The sequence below is a fragment of the Apium graveolens genome, chromosome 7 (assembly GCF_009905375.1).
Source record: "Apium graveolens cultivar Ventura chromosome 7, ASM990537v1, whole genome shotgun sequence".
NCBI classification, from domain to species: Eukaryota; Viridiplantae; Streptophyta; class Magnoliopsida; order Apiales; family Apiaceae; genus Apium; species Apium graveolens.
The window spans coordinates 56893554-56915597 of NC_133653.1; the positions used below are offsets into that span (position 1 = coordinate 56893554).

General features: G+C 36.3%; 1 protein-coding gene and 1 non-coding gene across 2 annotated transcripts; one reads left to right on the top strand and one right to left on the bottom strand.

The window, feature by feature from the left end:
- The first annotated feature begins 11487 nt into the window (after positions 1-11487).
- Positions 11488-15015, top strand: LOC141675282 (uncharacterized). Its single transcript, XM_074481997.1, has 4 exons — positions 11488-11734; positions 12446-13437; positions 13519-14469; positions 14608-15015. The coding sequence occupies exons 2-4, from the start codon at positions 12496-12498 to the stop codon at positions 14644-14646; spliced, it is 1932 nt and encodes a 643-aa protein (XP_074338098.1). The 5' UTR covers positions 11488-11734; positions 12446-12495; the 3' UTR covers positions 14647-15015.
- Positions 15016-20289: 5274 nt separating this feature from the next.
- On the bottom strand, positions 20290-20396 carry LOC141675776 (small nucleolar RNA R71). Its single transcript, XR_012556411.1, has one exon. It is a non-coding gene; the product is annotated as a small nucleolar RNA R71 (small nucleolar RNA).
- Between the last annotated feature and the right edge of the window lie 1648 nt (positions 20397-22044).

The following is a 22044-nucleotide window of genomic DNA, read 5'->3' on the forward strand; positions in this document are numbered from 1 at the left end:
ATTCCCATAAAGAATAATCCTTATAAAAATAATTGAAGTAGAAGTTTTAAAACTCATACTTGAAATGAATATTAATAACCAAAGATATACTTATACGAAAGTATGATCTTTATTTGAATAATCAAAAATATGTTTGATTATCGAAACATTATTCTTTAATAAAATATAGAATATTATTTAGTAAATAAGCGGAGTCATAAGTCCTCGAATGAATATTCAAAATAATATTCATTAAATAAAATAAGCGGAGTCATAAGTCCTCGAATGAATATTCCAAATAATATTCATTAAATAAAATAAGCGGAGTCATAAGTCCTCGAATGAATATTCAAAATAATATTCATTAAATAAAATAAGCGGAGTCATAAGTCCTCGAATGAATATTCCAAATAATATTTATTAAATAAAATAAGCGGAGTCATAAGTCCTCGAATGAATATTCCAAATAATATTCATTAAATAAAATAAGCGGAGTCATAAGTCCTCGAATGAATATTCAAAATAATATTCATTAAATAAAATAAGCAGAGTCATAAGTCCTCGAATGAATATTCCAAATAATATTCATTAATAAAGTTATCGAATAAAACTTATTCGATTAATAGTTTTAAAAACTATATCTATATATATATATATAAATATATATATATATATATATATTATTCTCGGGAACATCGACTCCTGGTTTAGAAAAATGTTCACCTTTGGGTCCCCTATACTAAGGGTAAACGCCACTACTGCTTATCTCTAACATAGGTATTATGCAACTAATAAGCATTTGAACCAACAGATATATAAATCAAGAATATGAAACATGCATGCATATATACCATATCACATGCTACAATATATCTTAAGAATTTGCTAATAACAAATATGCATTTATCACAAGATCATGCATATACACATATACATCACAACAACAGTTATACGGGTAGAAAACTTGCCTGAGCGACTGGGGGTTATAAATGGCTTGGGGCGAGTCTGGTAACCTATAAACAACATATAAGTTGGAATTAAACCAAAGTCACTTGTAAATCTATACTTTAACCAAATTAGACTGTAACGCTCGTTTTGCGCTTACTGATTCTCTTAAGTCGCTCGAGTACCCTCGGCTCCACCATTTTTAATAAATTAACCATTAAGGGTTTTAAGGTGATTCTTTCGCGAGTACCTTACCAACTGCCTAATACACTTTACATAAATGTTTCATACCCCAATTAGTCATTTAAGATCCTTAACCAAGGTTTCAAAATAAGGCGAGGGGTAATGGTTCGGTCGCAAAACACCGTTACTTAAAACGGTCGTTTCTCCTAAACCGTACATCGGAATCAAACGAACTACATATCAAAACGAAGCTCGTAACATGAACTATCTAATCATGGCAATGGTCAAAACCTAACAGGGAGTTCTCGGGTCCTGATGTTAAGAGCAAAAACAGTCTAAAGTAAATCGGACATTACGACGGCTATGTTTACGCGATTTCCCAAATTTTTACCATTCCAAATCATATCAATCCAACTACCAATCAACAACAACTCAAGATACACATCAATGCTACTGATTTCAGTCATAATAAGCTCAAGGATCTCAATCCAATCATATATTATAACATCTCCAAATTTAACTAAACTACTTAACAATTAAGCTCGAATCATGCTTATCATTCAAATTACTACTCCTCCATCCAAACCATCTCCAAACTTCAACATTCAAACTTATTACTAAAGGGTGTGAAGATTTATACCTTTCTTGGAGGGTGGAAAGTTACTAGGAAGCCTTATGGAGCCTCCTACAAGCTTGATCTTTCCAAAGAAATCAAGAACACAAAGTTAGGCTTTAAAGTTTCTAAAAGTCCGATTGAAAGAACTGTAAAAATGAGGGTCTTACCTGCTTATTTGTACGAGACTTGTGAACAAGAGTTGTAGGCCATCTCAATACCTTTCCAACGAGCTATAGAACACAACATTTGAGTGAGTATTGAGGGAGATATGGCAGTTTGAAGTTGCTATGTTTATTTTGGCCGAGAGCTTGATGAAGAAAAGGGAAGAGCTTTTGTGTTTTTTGTGATTTGTTTTGATTTGCCTTGGTTGTTTTTATTTTTTTTTGGTTAATTACCTTTCTAACCTTGAACTTTGTGTGGTTTTAAATCAACCACATCTCCTTCCCCTTATGTCATGCTTATGTCATGCTTATGATGTCATCATCCCTTACTTGCCCTCTTCTTATTGGTTGGATGACTCATCATCCCTAACCTCCTTGATTAACTTCCTAATTGTTTGCCTAATGACCGCTGATCTGTTATACGGTTCGCTTAACTTTCGTTCTAGTTTCTCGTTTGAGGGATCATACCCGGTATCTTATTACTTGGGTTTCCTTAACCTTTCTCAATACATTATAATCCTTTTATGATCCTCTCTTATAATCCTTTATTTTAAATCCTTTTTATCCTGTTACCTTATACTCAATTCTTTCCGTATCTAGCGGATTTCCGGGAAAAATCAAAGTGTTCGGATTTGGATTCTAACGATCTTTACATACACTTATATCCCATATAAAGTACTAATAAGATCTCAGAAGATCAATAAAAGAACCCCTACATAGTGTGACATGAAAAGTTTTCTCATTCAGCATAATCAACAAAAACACTATTCATAAGGGTTACAAAAAAATTCAAAATTTTGGGGTTATTACACTAAATTTTCAAAGTGTGAGTTTTGGTTACAGGAAGTTCAGTTCTTAGGACACATAGTCAGTAATGAAGGGATCAAAGTGGACCCAACGAAGATTGAAGCAATTACAAATTGGGAAAGACCGAGAACACCAACAGAGGTAAGAAGTTTCTTGAGATTAGCGGGATATTATCGTCGATTTGTTCAAAATTTCTCAAGAACTGCAACACCATTGACGAAGCTTACACGGAAGACTGAAAAGTTCATATGGAACGATAAATGTGAAGAAAGTTTTCAGGAATTGAAGCGAAGATTAATTACGGCACCTGTTCTGTCACTTCCGGATGATCAAGGGAATTTTGTAATTTATAGCGATGCTTCTCATAAAGGACTCGGATGCGTTCTGATGCAGCACGATAAGGTGATTGCGTATGCGTCAAGGCAATTGAAACCACACGAACAGAAGTATCCTACCTATGATTTGGATCTAGCAGCCATAGTGTTCGCTTTGAAGATTTGGAGACATTATCTATATGGAGAAAAATGTGAGATTTATACGGATCACAAAAGTTTGAAGTACATATTCACGCCAGAGGAGCTTAATATGAGACAAAGAAGATGGTTAGAGTTGATTAAGGATTATGACTGCACGATTAACTATCATCCCAGTAAAGCATACGTTGTGGCGTACGCGTTAAGTCGGAAAGAAAAGTTGAATGTGTTATCAGTACCCGAAGAGATATACAGGGAATTTCAAAAACTAGAATTGGAAATTAGAGTTTGTAAGCCTGATGAAGCGAAAATGTATAATATGAATTTCCACCAAGAGTTGTTAGAGAAGATAAGGAAGTGTCAAGAAGAGGTAATGGATCAGGACATAAATCATTTGGTAGGTGAAGAATTGTGCACGCAAAAGGACGATCAAGGTATTCTTAGGTTTTCTTCTAAAATTTGGATTCCACCAGTAACGGAGTTGAAGAATGAAATTTTACAGGAAGCTCATAATTCAAGGTATTCAAGCCATCCAGGAAGTACCAAGATGTACAGATATTTGAAGGAAAATTATTGGTGGCCAGATATGAAGAGGGAAATTGCGGAATGGGTTAGCAGATGTTATACATGTCAAAGAGTTAAAGCAGAGCATCAGAGACCAAGTGGATTGTTGCAACCATTGGAGATTCCAGAGTGGAAGTTGGAGCATATTTCCATGGATTTCATAGTTGGATTACCAAGGATGAAAGCTAATCATGATGCCATTTGGGTTATAGTGGATAGACTTACCAAGTCAGCTCATTTTCTGCCTATAAATGAAAGATTTTCACTAGACAAGTTAGTCCATATATACTTGAAAGAGATCGTAGTTTGTCACGGAGTCCCTGTGTCTATCGTATCTGATCGAGATCCGAGATTTAATTCGAGATTTTGGAAAAGTTTTCAGGAATGTTTGGGAATGAGACTGAATATGAGTACGGCTTACCATCCATAGACGGACGGCTAGAGTGAAAGAACAATCCAGACAATCAAAGACATGTTACGTGTTTGTGCCATTGATTTCAAAGGAAGTTGGGACGAGCATTTACCCTTGGTAGAATTTGCTTACAACAACAGTTATCATGCCAGTATTGGGATGCCACCCTATGAAGCTCTTTATGGACGCAAATGTCGATCTCCTGTATAATGGGACGAAGTAGGAGAACGCAAAATACTTGGACCTGAATTGGTGCAACAGACGAAGGAAGTTATTGAAGTTATCCAGAAGAGATTGATAGCAGCACAAGACCGTCAAAGGAAGTATGCAGATCAATCAAGGAAATATATGGAATTCGAAGAGGGAAATTTGGTATTACTGAAAGTATCGCCGTGGAAAGGATTGACACAATTTGGAAAGAAAGGAAAACTGAGCCCAAGATATGTCGGACCTTTTGAGATTTTAAAGCGCATTGGCAAAGTAGCTTACGAGTTGGCGTTACCTCCGCACATGGAGCACATTCACAATGTTTTTCACGTATCGATGCTTAAGAAATATAATCCAGACTTCAGGCATATAATCAAACACGAGCCAATAGAGCTTCAAGCATATTTGTCATATGTAGAGAGTCCGATAGAGATTCTAGAAGAAAGAGAGAAAGTGTTAAGGAATAAAGTGGTAAAGTTAGTAAGAGTATTGTGGAGAAACCCAAAGGTTGAAGAGTCCACCTGGGAGTTAGAAAGCATTTGTTTTCCTAGGAGATTCTGAGGACAGAATCCTTTTAAGGGGGGAAGGATGTAATATCTGGGATATATCGTGTAATTATTTTTGCTAATAAATAAATATTATGCATGTCCAGTATTTATTTTGTGAATTAACTATTAAGTGGTATATGTATTTGGATGTTTAAAAATAATATCAATTGAGTATTTTAATTTTTATATGTCCAAAATAAAATATGGATAATTGTCATATCTTCCTATTTATTTTTATGTTGATTTATGATTTTATAGAAAATTTATGGATTTTATGAATTCTTTTTTCGAGTATTTATAAACTATTTTATATAATCGGAAACCAACCCACGCCATCCGTTTTTACGTTTTTATAACCCGAAAATCTTCTGAGAACTCCTTCCTAACCTAATTGCAATATTCCGAGCATTTTCCATGTTTCGACTTTTTCGATCCGGCGTACGGTTTATCCTGCGCGGGTCTCGGCGCAATATTTTCGATACATTATTCGTTTCGGTAAATGAATAAAACTCGTATTTTTTATAAACGAGATCTTTTTATTAAACTATTACAATTATCACCTCGTAATACGTGTAACCAGGCGCTGAGACCAAGACTGCAGTACAAATTGTACTGATTTGGATAATTATCCCGAAAACCGGTACCGTTTGGATCTGTTTTTATAAATAAACGTACCATTTTATATCCGGAATGATCCAACGGGATACTAATTTCCCGTAATTATAAATAGCCTTTACCGTATTTTATTTCGTACCAAAAATCATTTGCAAACAGTAATTATAGAAATTTACAGAGAAAATTCATATATTTATATAATCTTCTGAAAATCAAACCAGCTTTAAAGGTGTTAGTGATCTCTGTTTTCAAAGCTCGAGTAACCAAATCGAAGGGTTTGAGGAGTACTATCAGATTCTGGAACTCGTTTTACTGCAGAATCAAAGGTTGATTTTATATATTTTTAATTCTTTTCAAATTATTTTGATTAAAAATATGAATTTTTGTACGGATGATTGTTTGAATGATTTGATGCTTGCATGTTGTAGAGCTTGTTTTTCAGATGATTTTCATATGTCATATGACTGATTTGGAGTTCAATAACAAGTTCAAAATTGAGTTTAATCTCCGAATTTTAAAATTAGGGTTTATAACCCGTATGAATGTTCTTAATTGAAAATTATGACTTTTTGTTCTAGGGGTTATTAGCTGTTGAAATATAGTGGGTTGTGTTTCTTATGAAATTTGCTATCGATTGGTGTATAGCTCGTTAACAGAGGATTCGTGGTTTGAAGGGAGTTGTGTTTTTAAGTTTTCGTCGAGCTCGCCGGAAACCGGCGAGTTTCTTGAGCATTTTCTGGTCAATTCTGAAATAGGTTATGTGTTTTGATTACTGGAATAAGTTCCTGGTGGTTTGTACTTTAATTCTGGAGAGTTTGGGGGCCTGAGGTGGCCGGGATCGTGTTCTCCGGCCACGCTCCGGCGAAGTCGACGGCGGGGCTGGCAAAATTGCAAACAGGCCCCTGTAGTTTTAAAAACGATACCGTTTGGTCCCCCAGGTTTACAGAACTTTCAAATTTAGGATTCCTGTTTATAAAATGTTTAAAAATCATATTTCCTATTTATTTTAATTATAAAAATCCGTTTTTAATTTCTGAAAATTCCAAAAATTATTATTTTTAATTCCAAAAAAAATTATTTTTAATTCAAAAATAAATCTGAATTAATTAATAATTAATTTTAATTAATAACTAATTGATTAATTTGTCAATTAATTCAAAAATTAATTGATTAATTGATTTAATTAATTATTAATTGATTTTAATTACTTATTTAATTAGATTTAATTATTTAAAAATGATTTAAAATTTCTGAAAAATAGTTTCGAGCTTTAAAATATTACTTTAAATTGTTTTCACGGCTCGATAATTATTAGAAAATTATTTTGAAGCCAGATGTGGCCAACCGAACCCTGTTTATTGCTTTAAAAATTGATCCAACGGCCGTTTTAATTCCGGAAAATATTTTAAAAATTATATTAAATACCCGAAAGCCTGTTTATGACTCGAGACTTCTTTATAAATGGTATATCATTGATTGTTTGACGTGTTACGTGTTATATGTGACTTGTTGTTTTACTATCGATCTATATGTTCGGTATTTACTTGTTTATAGCGTAACTTTCAATCCGTTAATCGGATTTGGGTCAAACGAAGGGTAGATAGAAGTGTATATCGAATAGAATCGTATGAGTTGAGTAATGATAGATGTTTATGATATGTGAGCAGAAGAGGCAAGGCGTAGGAAAGGGAAACAAATAGTCGAGGAGTAAGACGGTGGTAATTGGAAGTTAGTGAAGTATAGCAAGCTAATACCAGGCAAGTAATTTGAACTTTCTCGAGATATATTGTTGATGATTGATAATCATAATCTATATTGCAAGTGCTTTGAAGCACTGAACCTTAAACCTTGATTCCAGTTGTCGATCTTTGAGCCGTAAACCTTATTCTTTCTGAACCACTCATTGTTGCATACCCAATACGAACCACCGATATACGATACTACTCCACAAATACATACAAACTAAATACCAAACACTGAATCAAATTGCTTACATATTCAAACCATTATACCTTATGCTTTGAAAGACCAAATCCTTGTAACCTTGAAACGTTGATTTCTTTGTTATCCAATTCTTTCATTACCTAACAACCATTCTTTGAAATTGACATATTAATCCTTTGTGAAGATGGCAACCATTTCATTATTGAATATCCAATGTTGCTTATGATTTTGTTTATTGCTTTACATTGTTTATTCTGTTATTATGTTAGAATTGGATTATTTTATAAAAATTATGGACCAGATTCGTGGTTAGACCAGATTGGTGGTCAAGTTAGGCCAATGTGTACCATGGATCCAGTAATCAGAGCAGAGATGTGAGCCTTGCTCGGGGTTAGTGCGTGACTGTTCAGCAGCCTAACCTTGATTTTTTAAAATAAAAATATAATATCCAATTCTAAAACAATAATCATTGTTCTCTTGATACTTTAATCTTTTTCACTTGATGATTATTATTCTCAGTCTTGTCATTGTGACTTGCTGAGCTAGTTAGCTCATTTGTGCGATATTGTTTATGTTCTTTTCCAGTTAAGAAGGAACCAGTTGGTAGCGAAGATCCCCAATCCAGTACGAGAGCTAGGGGTCCAGGTTGATCGAATTAAGCTAGCTGACATCTTTTGAGATAGTTTAAGTTTGTAAAAGTTTGTAATAATGTTTAATATTCAGTTCTGAGTTTGAATAGTTGGGATTTGGATGTTTATAATATAAAGTGTGTGTGTGTGGCTTGTGTACATACTTTAACCTGTTGCGGTCCATGGTAGTTGATAAGTAGGGTCACTGCATATTATTATTGTCTTTACTATTGTTATAAGCAGGTTATAAATAAGGTGTGTGTGCGTGTGGACCCCAAACTTCTGACCCGGGTTTGGAGGGCGCCACAATATACCGGGCTTTGCGTCCCTTTTTATTCCTGAATTGGTGCTGCAGAGATCCCCAATCCAGTACGAGAGCTAGGGGTCCAGGTTGATCGAATTAAGCTAGCTGACATCTTTTGAGATAGTTTAAGTTTGTAAAAGTTTGTAATAATGTTTAATATTCAGTTCTGAGTTTGAATAGTTGGGATTTGGATGTTTATAATATAAAGTGTGTGTGTGTGGCTTGTGTACATACTTTAACCTGTTGCGGTCCGTGGTAGTTGATAAGTAGGGTCACTGCATATTATTATTGTCTTTACTATTGTTATAAGCAGGTTATAAATAAGGTGTGTGTGCGTGTGGACCCCAAACTTCTGACCCGGGTTTGGAGGGCGCCACAATATACCGGGCTTTGCGTCCCTTTTTATTCCTGAATTGGTGCTGCAGAGATGGCCCCTTGGACCGGCTGCAATGTAGAGAGAAAGTGGTTCTCCTAGTTTGGCCTTGGACAAGATTGGAGGGTTCATGAGGTGTTTCCTTACTTCTTCAAATGCCATGTTACATTCCAGGATACATTCTATCAGTTTCTTATTTCGAGCTCCCCTGAGTAACTCGAAAAATGAAAAACATCTTTCCGCAAGTTTTGGGATAAACATGCGAGTGCTGCAACACATCCTGCCAGCTTTTAAATATTCTTTCGACTCCAGGGAACCTTCATTTCTACATTTGCATTTATCTTTTCCGTGTTAGCATCGACTCATTTTTCATTGATAATAAAACTTTTCCTGCAGATGCTTTGTGTTAGGTCCAAAAGGTACATATAGAAGGGGGGTGAATGTATGTGTTTCGTTTTAAATCTAAAATGCAGCAGAAATTAAAACTTTAAAATAAAATAAACAAACACAAGAAATTTCGTGGAATATTTCTTATAAATAAATTAAACCATAAATGTTCGCTTACACCTTTGAATATAGATTCAAGGTTACACAAAGAAAGAGCCAATACAAATATATAAGCTATTAAACTAATGGCATACTCCTTCAACAAGTCTATAAGCTCTTTCTAAAAGGTTGACTCCAAACCTTTCCAATTTTCAGTTTTCGGGTGGGGTTCCTGGGGTCAAATTCAACCTCTATTATTTTTTAAGCAGGCTTGACTTTGGTTTTTTCTTTCATTTTCATGAATTTATAGATCTGGTCACCTGCGTTGGTTACGCCGTATCCCGAGTCCTCAATGACATTGATGTCCAATTTTGCCTTTTACTAAAGTTGTCCCGGTGTTTCTTCCTGCTTTGGCCTTTGGGCAGGGACATAACCTTTTTTATATTCTCAGGTTCAGTTTCAACCATGACTAAGGCATGTCCGTAACATCTCCCTGCCACGTCTCTATCTCCTTTGATTTCTTCAACTTTCCCCGGGTAGGAAATTTGAGTTTCAAGTGAATTGTTGACAGGATGGTCGGAGTTTAGTGATAGTTGGTCTTCCCGGGATCATGTTATAAGATGTTGCGACACTTATCACATAGAATTTCATAACATGGGAAACCTCAACACAACCACTGAGCGGAGGTTCGACCCCTCCTTCTAGCGCCAATGATAACTCCAATATGTCCCTAGGGTCCTCTATTTCTCCCACCCGGATTCTGTCTCCATTTGTCTAATAACTTGGGTGTGTGTGGTTAAGCTGATAATGTGGTTCCTACAAAACAGAACTATAGGGGGTGACATTCGCGTGACACCTCCAGCGTGAGAATGAGATAGAGTAATAAAGAGGAAGAGTAAAATAGAAATTACGTAAATATATGAGTGGTGTGCGTATATGTGTGTAGGTGAGTAGAGAATATAACCCCGAAACACCTTTTTGGGGACCTTTTATAGGCTTCGAATTAGAGTTTGGAGGTTTGTAACTCGAATCAGGATCATTGGAAGATTCTGGATCCAAGACACCTGGACGCCCATAATGGAAGCACGTATCCAGGTGTTCATTGTCGCTGGACCGTACCGGGATGCGTTTGGCGTGTGCCATATGTGTGTGGGAGCGCGTGTCTCATTATTAAAGAACATTCCCTGTACTCACAAATCAATGATTGACATAAATATTCTGATATAACAAGACCTCTTGGGGTCTGCTGCCACTTGTAGTCGCATTCTTGCAATTGGGTCCTCTACTCCTTTCTGTTGGGCTTTTCAAAGATATATATGGGCCAATAATATTATGGCATGTCATTGATAGTACTTGGGGACTTCAACATGTTACACCTCAGTCGCTATTTCAAAATACCCATTCCACGATTACGTATCGGAACATTATAGTTAGCCAACCTCATTCGGTATTTCAAAATACATATTCCACGATTACGTATCAGAATAGTTATAATTAGCCAAATGGTTAATTTTGTTTATATATATGAAAAAAGAGGTTATACTTGGTCTATTTTGGCGCACTATAAAACTCGCCATGGTTGCGAATATCGAAATAGTTTTTGCTTCCATATTTAATAATGAAGTTTGGGCCGGGCAACTTTTCCTCCACCGACCCAAAACTGAGATTCTGTTGACCCACAATATATTTCGTGATGTCAAAAGTCTCGTAGATATTCACCTAATTTACCGGTTTAACAAACACAGCTCCAAATTCACCAAACAAAACTATACCACAAATAATACATAAAAGGTTTTTGTGCAACATAGTGCTGAAGTACTAATTTTGAAGAAAGGAACTCTTCAACTTGGAAGGAGATATATATATATATATTTAAAAGTAATAAATATATATTCTGGAATCCTATCTCATATTTGATAATTAATATTTATTAAATAATATAGAAAGAGTAATGTTAAAAATTTCAAAAATATTTCCCAAATTTTTATCAAATAATGTGCGATGGATTTTAATTTGGGGTTGGACGGAATTCTATATTATTATCAGAAAAATTACGGGTTACACACTTGACACTTAAGCACGTAGGAAAACTTTTCAAAAAAAAAAATTGGGGATTCTAATTGTTTAACATAAAATTAAAACAGAAAAATGATCCATAACTTGAGGGGAGAGCAGAAAAGATGACACAAATTGAGGAAATGAGAAAGAGAGAGATGGTTAAATTAGGCGGGGAATATGGGCGTTTTGTCTCCAAAACTGTCCCTACAAACAAATATTAAACTGTCTGTCTCTCACTCTTGTTGGAACTGTTTCTCTGCGCCAAATATACACAAATGAATGAAATCAAGAACTTCACCAAACATTAAACCCCACTCCCTCTTCCACTAAACCTAAAAGTCTTTCTCTCTCTCTCTCCCTTTTTCTTAAACACACTCTCCTCAAACTTGATCATCATTCATCTCTCAAATAACCCACCAACACTCTCCAGGTAAAACTATTTCTCCTCAAACTCACTCACTTCTTCTTTCTTGTTTGCTTTTCTTGAAATCTGGGATTTTGATTTTACATGTATGTAGTGTATGCATATTGATTGTTGTTCTATTCTTGAAGGGGGTTCTTGTTTTTCCTGATTTCTTGCTGCCTTTGATAGAAAAAGTAGTCACATTTGTTGTTCAAGAAAGAATTAAGTTTTATTTGATATTTATTTATGGAGATTCTCTGAAGCTCATTTGAGTGTTATTAATTAATCTCTACATCTTTGTGGACATCAGTTTAAATTGGAATTGAATGGATTCTTTAAGTCACTTTTTTGTTAAAATTACTGTTTATTTCACATATAATGGTTTGAGATCATAGTATATACTTTAGGTGGAGTGTGAAGTTTGTTTTCTGCTTAGAATTTCATTCTTATTAGGCTTTATGGTGGTTTTTTTGTCAATAAATATGAAAATTTATACACAAACATTTACACTTTGGCTTTATTAGTGTGAATGTATCCGCATTGCTGTAGCATCTTGGTGGAATTTGCGAAACCTTCTAGGACACTCAAAATATTTACTTATCATAATTAAAATACCAACAAAATTTAGTCTTATATGATTTTGACTCTTGTGAAGACTCTGCAAGATTAAATTTTTGATCTTAAGTTTAGTTATCTGGATTCTATGTGCGCATCACTTTCAACTCTTTGATTTTGTAGCTCTGAAAACTTTGATTACTGAGAGCAGATCGAGCAAAACATAGGACCTGATGGACGGAAATAAAATTGATTTTGATGCACCGCTGCTTTCAGTGAGAGTGAATAGGAAAACAAAAGAAGCACCTCAACGTGTTAGGAACCTATCTCTTCCTTCTCAGAAATCAGATTTGGAGTTGACTGAGGTGGCTAAACCAGCCGCCGTTCCTTTTATTTGGGAAAAAGTCCCCGGAAGACCTAAAAATGGAAGCACAGGCCAGTCTGTGTCTCCACCAGAACGTTCTGTTAGTCCAGTGTTTCCTCCGGGAAGGACCTTTGACAACAAAAAACGTATTTCAGGTGAGCAGTTTCAAGATAAGAATGTTTGTAGGCCAGCATCTCACATAAATGAAGATGTGAATTATTTAGATATGTGTAAAAAATCAGCTGGCTCACCAAGTGATGATGAAGATTATTCTGATGCACTTGACACATTATTAGAATTAGAATCAATTTCTTGGAACTGCAGTGTCAGTGGTTTGAGTGGCTATGATGGTCCATATGTAAGATCAACGAGCAGTTTCTCTGCTGATCCACATACTCGAGAAATCATGATGACTCGCTTCTTACCTGCAGCACGGGCAATGGCCGTAAAAAAGGGAAGTAAGAAGCAAACTATGGCAAGTGAACTGCCTAGACATGCCAAAAAGGTTCTTAGTGGGGAATTAAGGCCAATGCTTGAAAAATATGGATCTAACACTGCAATAAATCAAAGTCGGTATAAAGGGAGTGTTGCTAGTGAAGATGAGAATGATAACTTCATTGACCGTGGTAGAAAATCTATTAAAGCTTGTGGATTGTTGCCTAGATTATGTGTGAAGAATTCATTGTCCCTTCTAGACCCAGTGCCAGGGATGAAATCCAGAGCCCAAAGTCCCATCCCATCTGTTCCTGAGCTTAGAAGAATGGCCAGAACTGCTCATAGCGGGCCTTTACCTCAGACTCATTACGAAAAGGTAAGTGTAACAATCATTTCTCACATACGTATGTTTTATGTTTTAATTGCATTGAAAGTAATGATCCTGTACATTTTGCAGCAAGATTGGAATGATGTATATTGGAAAAATATGCAAAAAAATATTCAAAGTAGAGTACAATCACAGGAACCAGTTATTAATAAGCTGAATGGCGTATCCAAGCAGTCCAATCACAGCACTGAGTTGTACAAGACAAAAGGTTTGTTCCCTCACAGACTGTCCAGAAGTGGCGGTGTATCTCCATTCCGGAATGAAAAGCCTCAGTCTCCCTTTTATGATGGAGCCAGATTTCTTGGAATTCCTAAAATAGTAAAGGATAACGAGGCTAATAAATTTGGTCCCACTGGCAGAGAATCTGATAACCGGGATGTTTTAGTCCATCAGATATATAAACAAGGGTTAGATCCATTCCCTGCTTTAGCTGAGAAAACACTGCATATAGATCCTCTATATAATGGAGAAGTCCCAAATTTGGAAATAGTGTCGTCAAAAGTTGAGAGAATCGATAAAGTTTCCAAGAAGAACTTGGAGGAGAGCAGACAGGTGGAAGGATTTTCTACCCCCAAACCTTTTACTCAAGAGAAAATAGGGAAGCCCATAACAGTTGCCTCACTGAGTGCAGATAAACCTTCTTATCCTGATTTATCTAATCTAAAAATTCAAGCAACTAGCAATGGTAGGGTGAAACATGAACAAAATATTGAGCAGGAGCCTAGATCAGCACAATGCTTGACGTTGAATGATGATCCACATAAGAATGAAGAAACTGAAAAGGTGAATAATCAAGGTAAGTCAAATGTAGACCCTTTAAAATCTCATAAACCCCCTCCATTACCTAAATCACCTTCAGAATCTTGGCTTTGGCGTACCGTGCCTTCAGTTTCATTGCGGAATCCTTTCTCACAAGGCCAAAGTCGGAAGCAGCATCGGAAGACTTCTAAATCAGCTCCTAAGTGGGAGACCATAGTGAAGGCTTCTCGTGTAAATCACGAGCACTTGCGGCATTCTGAGGTATATATGACTGTCACTTGTATTTCATTCTCAAAATTCGATGATAGTAATTTAGCATTTTGGTCTCAAAATGTAGTAATAGCACCTGTTTTGCTTGAGCGGAATTACATGAATTGACATTGCTTTTCACTATGACAGGAACTAATTTCTCATGTCTCTCAGCACTCAAAAACTTAAGACTGCAGGTGTCAGCTAGATGTTATGAAAGTGCAGAGTTAAGATCATGACTTGACAATCTTCAAGATCATTTGCTTTATAATTTTATAACCAAATACAAATTCAGTATGACATTCTTATTTGGTGTGAACAATTATGTTCTTTAAAATTTAGAGTATAATGCTTGTATAGAATTCCAGTTCATGCAGACTTCAAGGGTGTTTGTTTGTTTGTTTGTTTATCGTGTGTCGTGTGCACTGGAAACAAAGCTCTCTCTCTTTTTCATGAGAAAATGCTTTGTGAAAATTATAGTCAGACATCAGAAATGTATTTCTATTGTTATTAATCTTACTACATTTTTTTATACTTCTTGATACTGTATATTTATTTGAGTGATTAGATAATTCAGATTTTTCATTTAAATGTTCTATGTTATCTGTGTTCATCAGCAGGCATTCAACCATCAACCATGCATCCTTCTAGCTCATAGTGTTTTTACATAAATGCAGATTTTCAACTTTCTGATATTGGTTGGCAGTAATAATTTACTCGTACAAATTATCTAACAGGAACCTTACTTTAAGAAATATGATTCTCAGCTGGTGTATCTGGAATTAATTTATGTTGCATATGATAATGGCTGTAAATTGCTGGTAAAGTTAGAGAGTAGAGAAATAAACTGCACTTATGCTTATTTATTTGGTATGATAATTGCTCTGCTTTTTTGACATTAGGGCAACAATGTAGAATAGAAGAATGTAGCAGAGACAAGTTAGTGAAATATAGAATTGTGTGTGTAACTTTGTACCGAGAAGAATCCTGTTTGCCTTGTTTCTACTCCATAATAATTACAGAAAATTAAGTAATAGAGCCATCATACATGAAATGCTGAATGTTGCTGTGGACCGGCAAGTCACATGCTCAACAACCTTCTTCTTCAAGTTCTGCATACGGACCACTAAGACCCCATCTCTTTTTTTCTTGGCAATGTGTATCTTGCAGGCTTAACAAAAGCCGGTGTTTTAGATTAACTCGAATGGAGAGTGTCAAGTGCGGTGCCAACACCATGTGTCATGCCACGACGTGGCCTAACACATCTCTGGTTTGATGACATTGTGAAGCTGGTGGGGTGGCCAAAACTAATTAGGCAAGTGTGATTAGCCAACACGTCCAAAAATTTGACCATATTATCAAATGGGATGTGTATCTTTCTCGATATAAATTTGTAAATTTGATTTTTCTAAAAAAAAAGACTATTTTATTTTTATTTAGTCTAATTTCTTTTTAGAAAAAGAAAATCTTTTAACAGGATTGCAGAATCTTATTGACATCCAGATGGTAAATGCTGAAATGCATTGTTAAATATTGGTGGCCATAATTCTAAAAGTAAATTATTTTTTTTCAAGTTCTTTAAGAAAAATAAGGGAATTTTGACCTGACACCCCACTTAAAAGATCAGCTGCAGAAATTAAAATGATCCTGCATTCATGCAAGTCGATTCTTAAGTACTTCAAGTACTATTTTCGAATTCTCAACTACTTTTCGATATATATATATTTTTAGTAGCGGTTTTGATCATGGAATCTCAACCCAAATGGAGATGAGATTATATATAGTGATTTAAAGCTTTTATTAGTTTCTGGTGCTTCAGATTATGCAATTGTTGACAGGATGCAGAGAAGCGAGACGAACCATATGTAAGGACCTCTTTTTGTTCTTTAATACTAACAGGGTTAATCATGGTTTTTTTCCCCATGGATGTGTAGTTCTTCCCTAGTAGTGCATTTAAATGAATATCCAGTTCGTGTTTATGATAATTCGCATATATTGAGTCTGTTGTTGGTAATCACAGGTCGGAGTGATTTATAAAACTTGTAGGGGTGTTTAGTACAATAAATTTGGCGATTTTCTATCGCTGCCTGTGTCGAGTCTTGGCTGGTAGCAGAATTTATCCGGTTATTGTGTTTATATGTTTTGATTCATGTGTTGAAAATTTATGGCCATTGCTTGCTAAATTCTGAAGGCAAGTATTGGTTAATGACTCTTGTTTTCTAAATGAATTTGCTCGTAAGATATAATCACTTATAGTTTCTATTAGAATTAATACAAATTCGTTGGTTTAGGTCCTCCATGCTGGAGTGTAATTGGATTCATATGGTGTCTAAAATTGGGATCCTGATTATTGCAATTTATGCATGTGGTCTGGTGTTAATTTTGTCGTTAATGATTTGCGCAAATGCTCTGCGTTTCAGATTAAGCCTGATTAAGTTCCTTAATGATATTACCATGTGATCAGTGTTATAAAAATCGGAAATCGGAATAGATCGGTTGAGGTACCGATTTCCGATTTATCGGAAATCGGGGATTTATCGGAATATTAAATCGGATTAAAATCGGATATATTTTTAATAATTATATATATATATATATATTAAATATATGACACCGACACATATTAAAAATTACAAAATTAGTGAAATTAATTGGGCCACTTGGTAGATGCTTATGGCCCATGACATTTCTCTGGTATATAAATTGAAACAACATCATGTACTAAATATAATGTATTAGTACTATTACTGTTGTACTACTGATTTACAAAAATCACTATACTTTATTGTTAACCGTGTCACTTTTATTAAACAATAATAAGTTTATTCTTGAGTCATCTTCTTCTTGCTCGTCAGACATTTCCTCATCGTCTTCGTGGCTGTTAGCCGGTTCATGTCAATTTCTTCTTCCTAATTTCTTTTCTCTCTTGTTCTAACTCACTGCGATTCACTATTTCTTTTCTAATCTTCTCCGATTTTTCCGAAATTGACCGATTTTCAACGATTTTGACCCATTTCCCCGGAATACGTTTTTTCCGGCGATTTTCTGTTATAAGATCGTCAGCTCTCCGATTAACGATTTGTCGGCCGATTTATCGGACAAATCTCCGATTTTTAGAACCATGCATGTGATATGTAAAAGAAAGGAAGAAAGTTTTTTTTTAAAAAAATAAGGAAGAACTTTCATTAAACAGAGGGGTCCCTCGAAATGGTCTCTACCAAACAATTTCGGAGAGATGATAGTTCATGTGACGCCCTCAATTTCGGGGTTAGAAAATGAGTAACCACACACCTTTAAACTACTAATTTAAATAAGCATAAACCCCGATTAGCTACTTACAGGATCAAACAAGATAAAGTATGAGACAAGATTACAACTACCAATCATAAAATATAGCTTACAACCTCAAAATAAAACCAAATATACATAGTCGATCCCGACTTGGAATCGACAGATAACCCACTGTATCTTTACAACTCTTTGGCTAAGCGCTTGCTCACTCAAAAACTTTACTACCTGCTCTGGCAACCGGAAGCCCTCAACACGATAGTGACCACCAGGTACGCTCTTACGAGCAGTGTGCCTAAGTCTGGCCATCTTCTTGCTTAACTGCCATGGTTAGATTAAACAAAACATATGAGTATAAAACTCAGCAAGTAACTAAAAAGCAGTTCTACAATATAAAATCCACAATATACTTTACCGATCTAAGGGCATTCTACTTTATCAATTCTAGGTGGCAGTGATAAGTGGCATTTTATACCACTTAGAACGTCTTATAATGGCTTGAATTGATGTCTTGAAATCAAGTATTTTGTGTATTTGATGCGTTTTTCTAGTGTTTGTGCATTTCAGGGTATAACTTGCGTTTGTGGGGAGATTTTATTAGGAATAAGCCTAGGGGAGTGCTTGACATTGCAAGTGGGAAGTTAGGAGCAGAACGCAGCAGAAAGCGGGAGCAGAATAAAGTTTATTCCAGTAAGGTGCTGGGCGCCCGCTCAGCCTGACTGGGCGGCCGCTCAGGAAGCTGGGCGCCCGCTCAGGATTGCTGAATTAAAATACTGATTTTTAGACTCCTGATTCTGTTGGACTTCTGACTTCTGAGATGGCTGGGTCTTGTGGGGCTTCTATATAAGTAGTTTTCAGAGATGTTTCACAGATGAATCGTGGTATCAACCAAGGAGCAAGGAGAGAAGGAAGAAGACCGTTTTAGCACATCGCAACGAAGAAGAGGAAGCATATGTTTTCTTGTGATTCTTTTATTCGTTGTATCAGTGGATGCTAGTTTTCTTTACTTTGAACCTTATTACTCTTGTGACGTACTCTGGTTTTAATAAGTATTTTTATTAGTTTATCTTGTGTGTTATTATCATGTTTTCGTATGAACCCATGGTGACGATGAGTTCTATCATGGGCTAATCGTGATCGGGGTCGTAACGGATTTACTATGGAATTCTTTAGTTAGTTGTTTAATATCTTAGTGTGTGATGATTGTATGATATCTAGTATAGGTTGCGCTTATTCGTCTTATGTGCGTCGCGAACATATAAGATAGGGTGTTAATCTCTTGTGAAGCGACAGTGGATCTTGAGGTTTAGAACTTGCCATGCTCGCATAGGTTCATGTATGTGTATGCATGATTAGTGGGTAACTCTAACCGTTTTACTTGCCCTGTGTAATCAAAAGGAATAACTTGTGCTTAAATCGTTATGTTGTCAAATTCTATAGACATATAGGGTCTCAACATAATTGATGCCTATTCAATTTCTATCTTAATTGTGGATGTTTGGTAGAATGGTATTAGTACAACGAAAGTTGGCTTTTATCAGTTTCGTGTTGTTCGATTAATATCATCATCGTTACATGCTAAGGGTAATAACAATAACTATTGAAGGAAGTAATAATAAAGTTATGATCTCATGTGTGTTTAATATTGTTAATTCAAGTATCAATTAAGTGTTTAATTCTCGTAGTTAATTATAGTTAATAATTAGTTAATCAAATCTACGTGTTATTGTCTTGACATTGAGAAGTAATCATACATTGGTGAGTAAGTGTTAATTGAATATAATTAGTCTGAGTCTCTGTGGGAACGAACTAGAAATTATACTATATTACTTGCGAACGCGTATACTTGCGTGAATTATTAGCGCGTGTTTTGTGCCTAACAAGTTTTTGGTGCCGCTGCTGGGGACTCAGCATATTTGTTTAGTTTATGTACTTACCATCAGTGGTCATTAGAACTCATTGATTAAGACGTGTTACTTATTATTTCTGGTTGTGTTTCAGGTACTTTAGCGAGCGTTTATGCAAACACGTTCTCATACTTGCAAGAGGACTTTAGATACGGCTGAGGAGACAAACTCAGTTCTTGATATTCCAGAGAAGATAGATTTTGAAGATTCGGATAAAGAGAGTGAGCAGAAAGAACCAATAATCATGGGTGATCGTATAGTTCCGGCAGATCCAGCTCTTATGGACTTTTCTCGGCCTAAAATTGATGACATTCAGTCAAGCATCCTTCATCCGACTATTCAGGCTAACACTTTTGAAATCAAGTCGGGCACTATTCAGATGGTGCAGAATTCTGTTTCTTTCGGAGGTGCTGCGACTGAAGACCCCAACATGCACATCAGGAATTTTGTCGAGATCTGTAGTACTTTCAAATATAATGGTGTGACTGATGAGGCTATCAAGCTGAGGCTTTTTCCATTCTCTCTGAGGGATAAAGCTAAGAACTGGTTACATTCTGAACCAGCTGGGTCCATCACTACCTGGCAAGATCTTGCGCAGAAGTTTCTAGTGAAGTTCTATCCAATGGCGAAGACTGCAGCTATGAGGAATGCTCTTACTCAGTTTGCGCAGCAACCAACTGAATCTATATGCGAAGCTTGGGAGCGCTACAAGGAGATGTTGAGAAAGTGTCCACATCATGGTATGCCTGACTGGATGGTGATCACTGGTTTCTATAATGGTTTGGGGGCCCAATCTCGGCCAATGCTCGATGCAGCAGCTGGAGGCGCCTTGTGGGCCAAAAGCTATACTGAGGCTTATAATCTTATTGAAACTATGGCTGCAAATGAGCATCAAAACCCAACTCAAAGGATGATGTATGGGAAGGTAGCAGGTATTCTAGAAGTTGATGCAGCTATAGCTATTGCAGCGCAGCTCCAAGTGTTGTCTTTGAAGGTCAATTCTTTAGCCACCTATGGAGTCAATCAGATAGCTATGGTATATGAGCTTTGTGCAGGTTCTCATGCTACGGATCAGTGTTCTCTTGTGAATGAATCTGTTCAGTATGTGAACAATTATCAGCGACCGCAGCAGCCTGTGCCAGCTACCTATCATCCTAACAACAGAAATCATCCCAATTTTAGCTGGAACAATATTCAGAATGCTATTCAGCAACCATATCAGCAAGGCATGAGTAAACAGTTTAATTCACCTGGATTCCAGCAACCACAACATTATTCTCAAAGGCAATCATATCCTCAACAAAGAGGTGTTGCTCCACCTTCTAGTGCTGATTTCGAGGAGCTCAAGCTGTTGTGCAAAAGTCAGGCTGTTTCTATCAAGACCTTGGAAAATCAAATCAGTTAAATAGCCAATGCAGTGCTCAATCGTCAACTTGGCACACTTCCCAGCGATACTGAAGTGGCAGGCATGAGGGAAGCTAAAGAGCAAGTCAATGCTATTACCTTAAGGTCTGGAAAAGTTGCTGATGCTGAAAAAGTGAAAGACGGAGAAGCTGAAGTTGTTGTTGAAGAAGAGAAGCAAAAGGAGAAAGCGGCGGAACCAAGAAAGACTACTGTTGAACAAACTCTGCCTGAGGGTAATACAGGGGAGAAACAGCTCTATCCTCCGCCACCTTTCCCTAAGAGATTACAACAACAAAAGCTGGATAAGCAGTTCGGTAAGTTTCTGGAGGTGTTCAAGAAACTTCATATCAACATACCTTTCGCTGAGGCTCTGGAGCAAATGCCTAGTTATGCAAAATTCATGAAGAGTATTCTTTCAAGGAAGGTGAAACTGGATGACCTTGAGACCGTTGCTTTAACGGAAGAGTGCAGTGTTGTGTTGTAACAAAAACTACCTCCAAAGCTCAAAGATCCAGGTAGCTTCACCATTCCTTGCACCATTGGCAAGTTATCTTTCGATAAATGCTTGTGCGATTTGGGAGCAAGCATCAATATGATGCCATTGTCTATCTTCAAAAAGTTGAATTTGCCTGATCCAAAGCCCGCCTACATGTCTTTACAATTGGCTGATCGTTCTATTACATACCCACGAGGCATAGTGGAAGACGTGTTAGTAAAGGTGGATAAGCTCTTCTTCCCTGCAGACTTTGTCATTTTGGACTTCGAGGAAGATAATAAGATTCCCATAATCTTGGGAAGACCTCTTGGCTACAGGCCGTACCTTGATAGATGTGCAGAAAGGTGAACTTACTATGAGGGTGCATGACCAGGATGTGATATTCAATGTATTCAAAGCAATGAAATTCTCTACAGAAGACGAGGAGTGCTTAAAGGTGGATTTGATTGATTCCGTGATCACTTCAGAACTTGATCATATGCTAATGTCTGA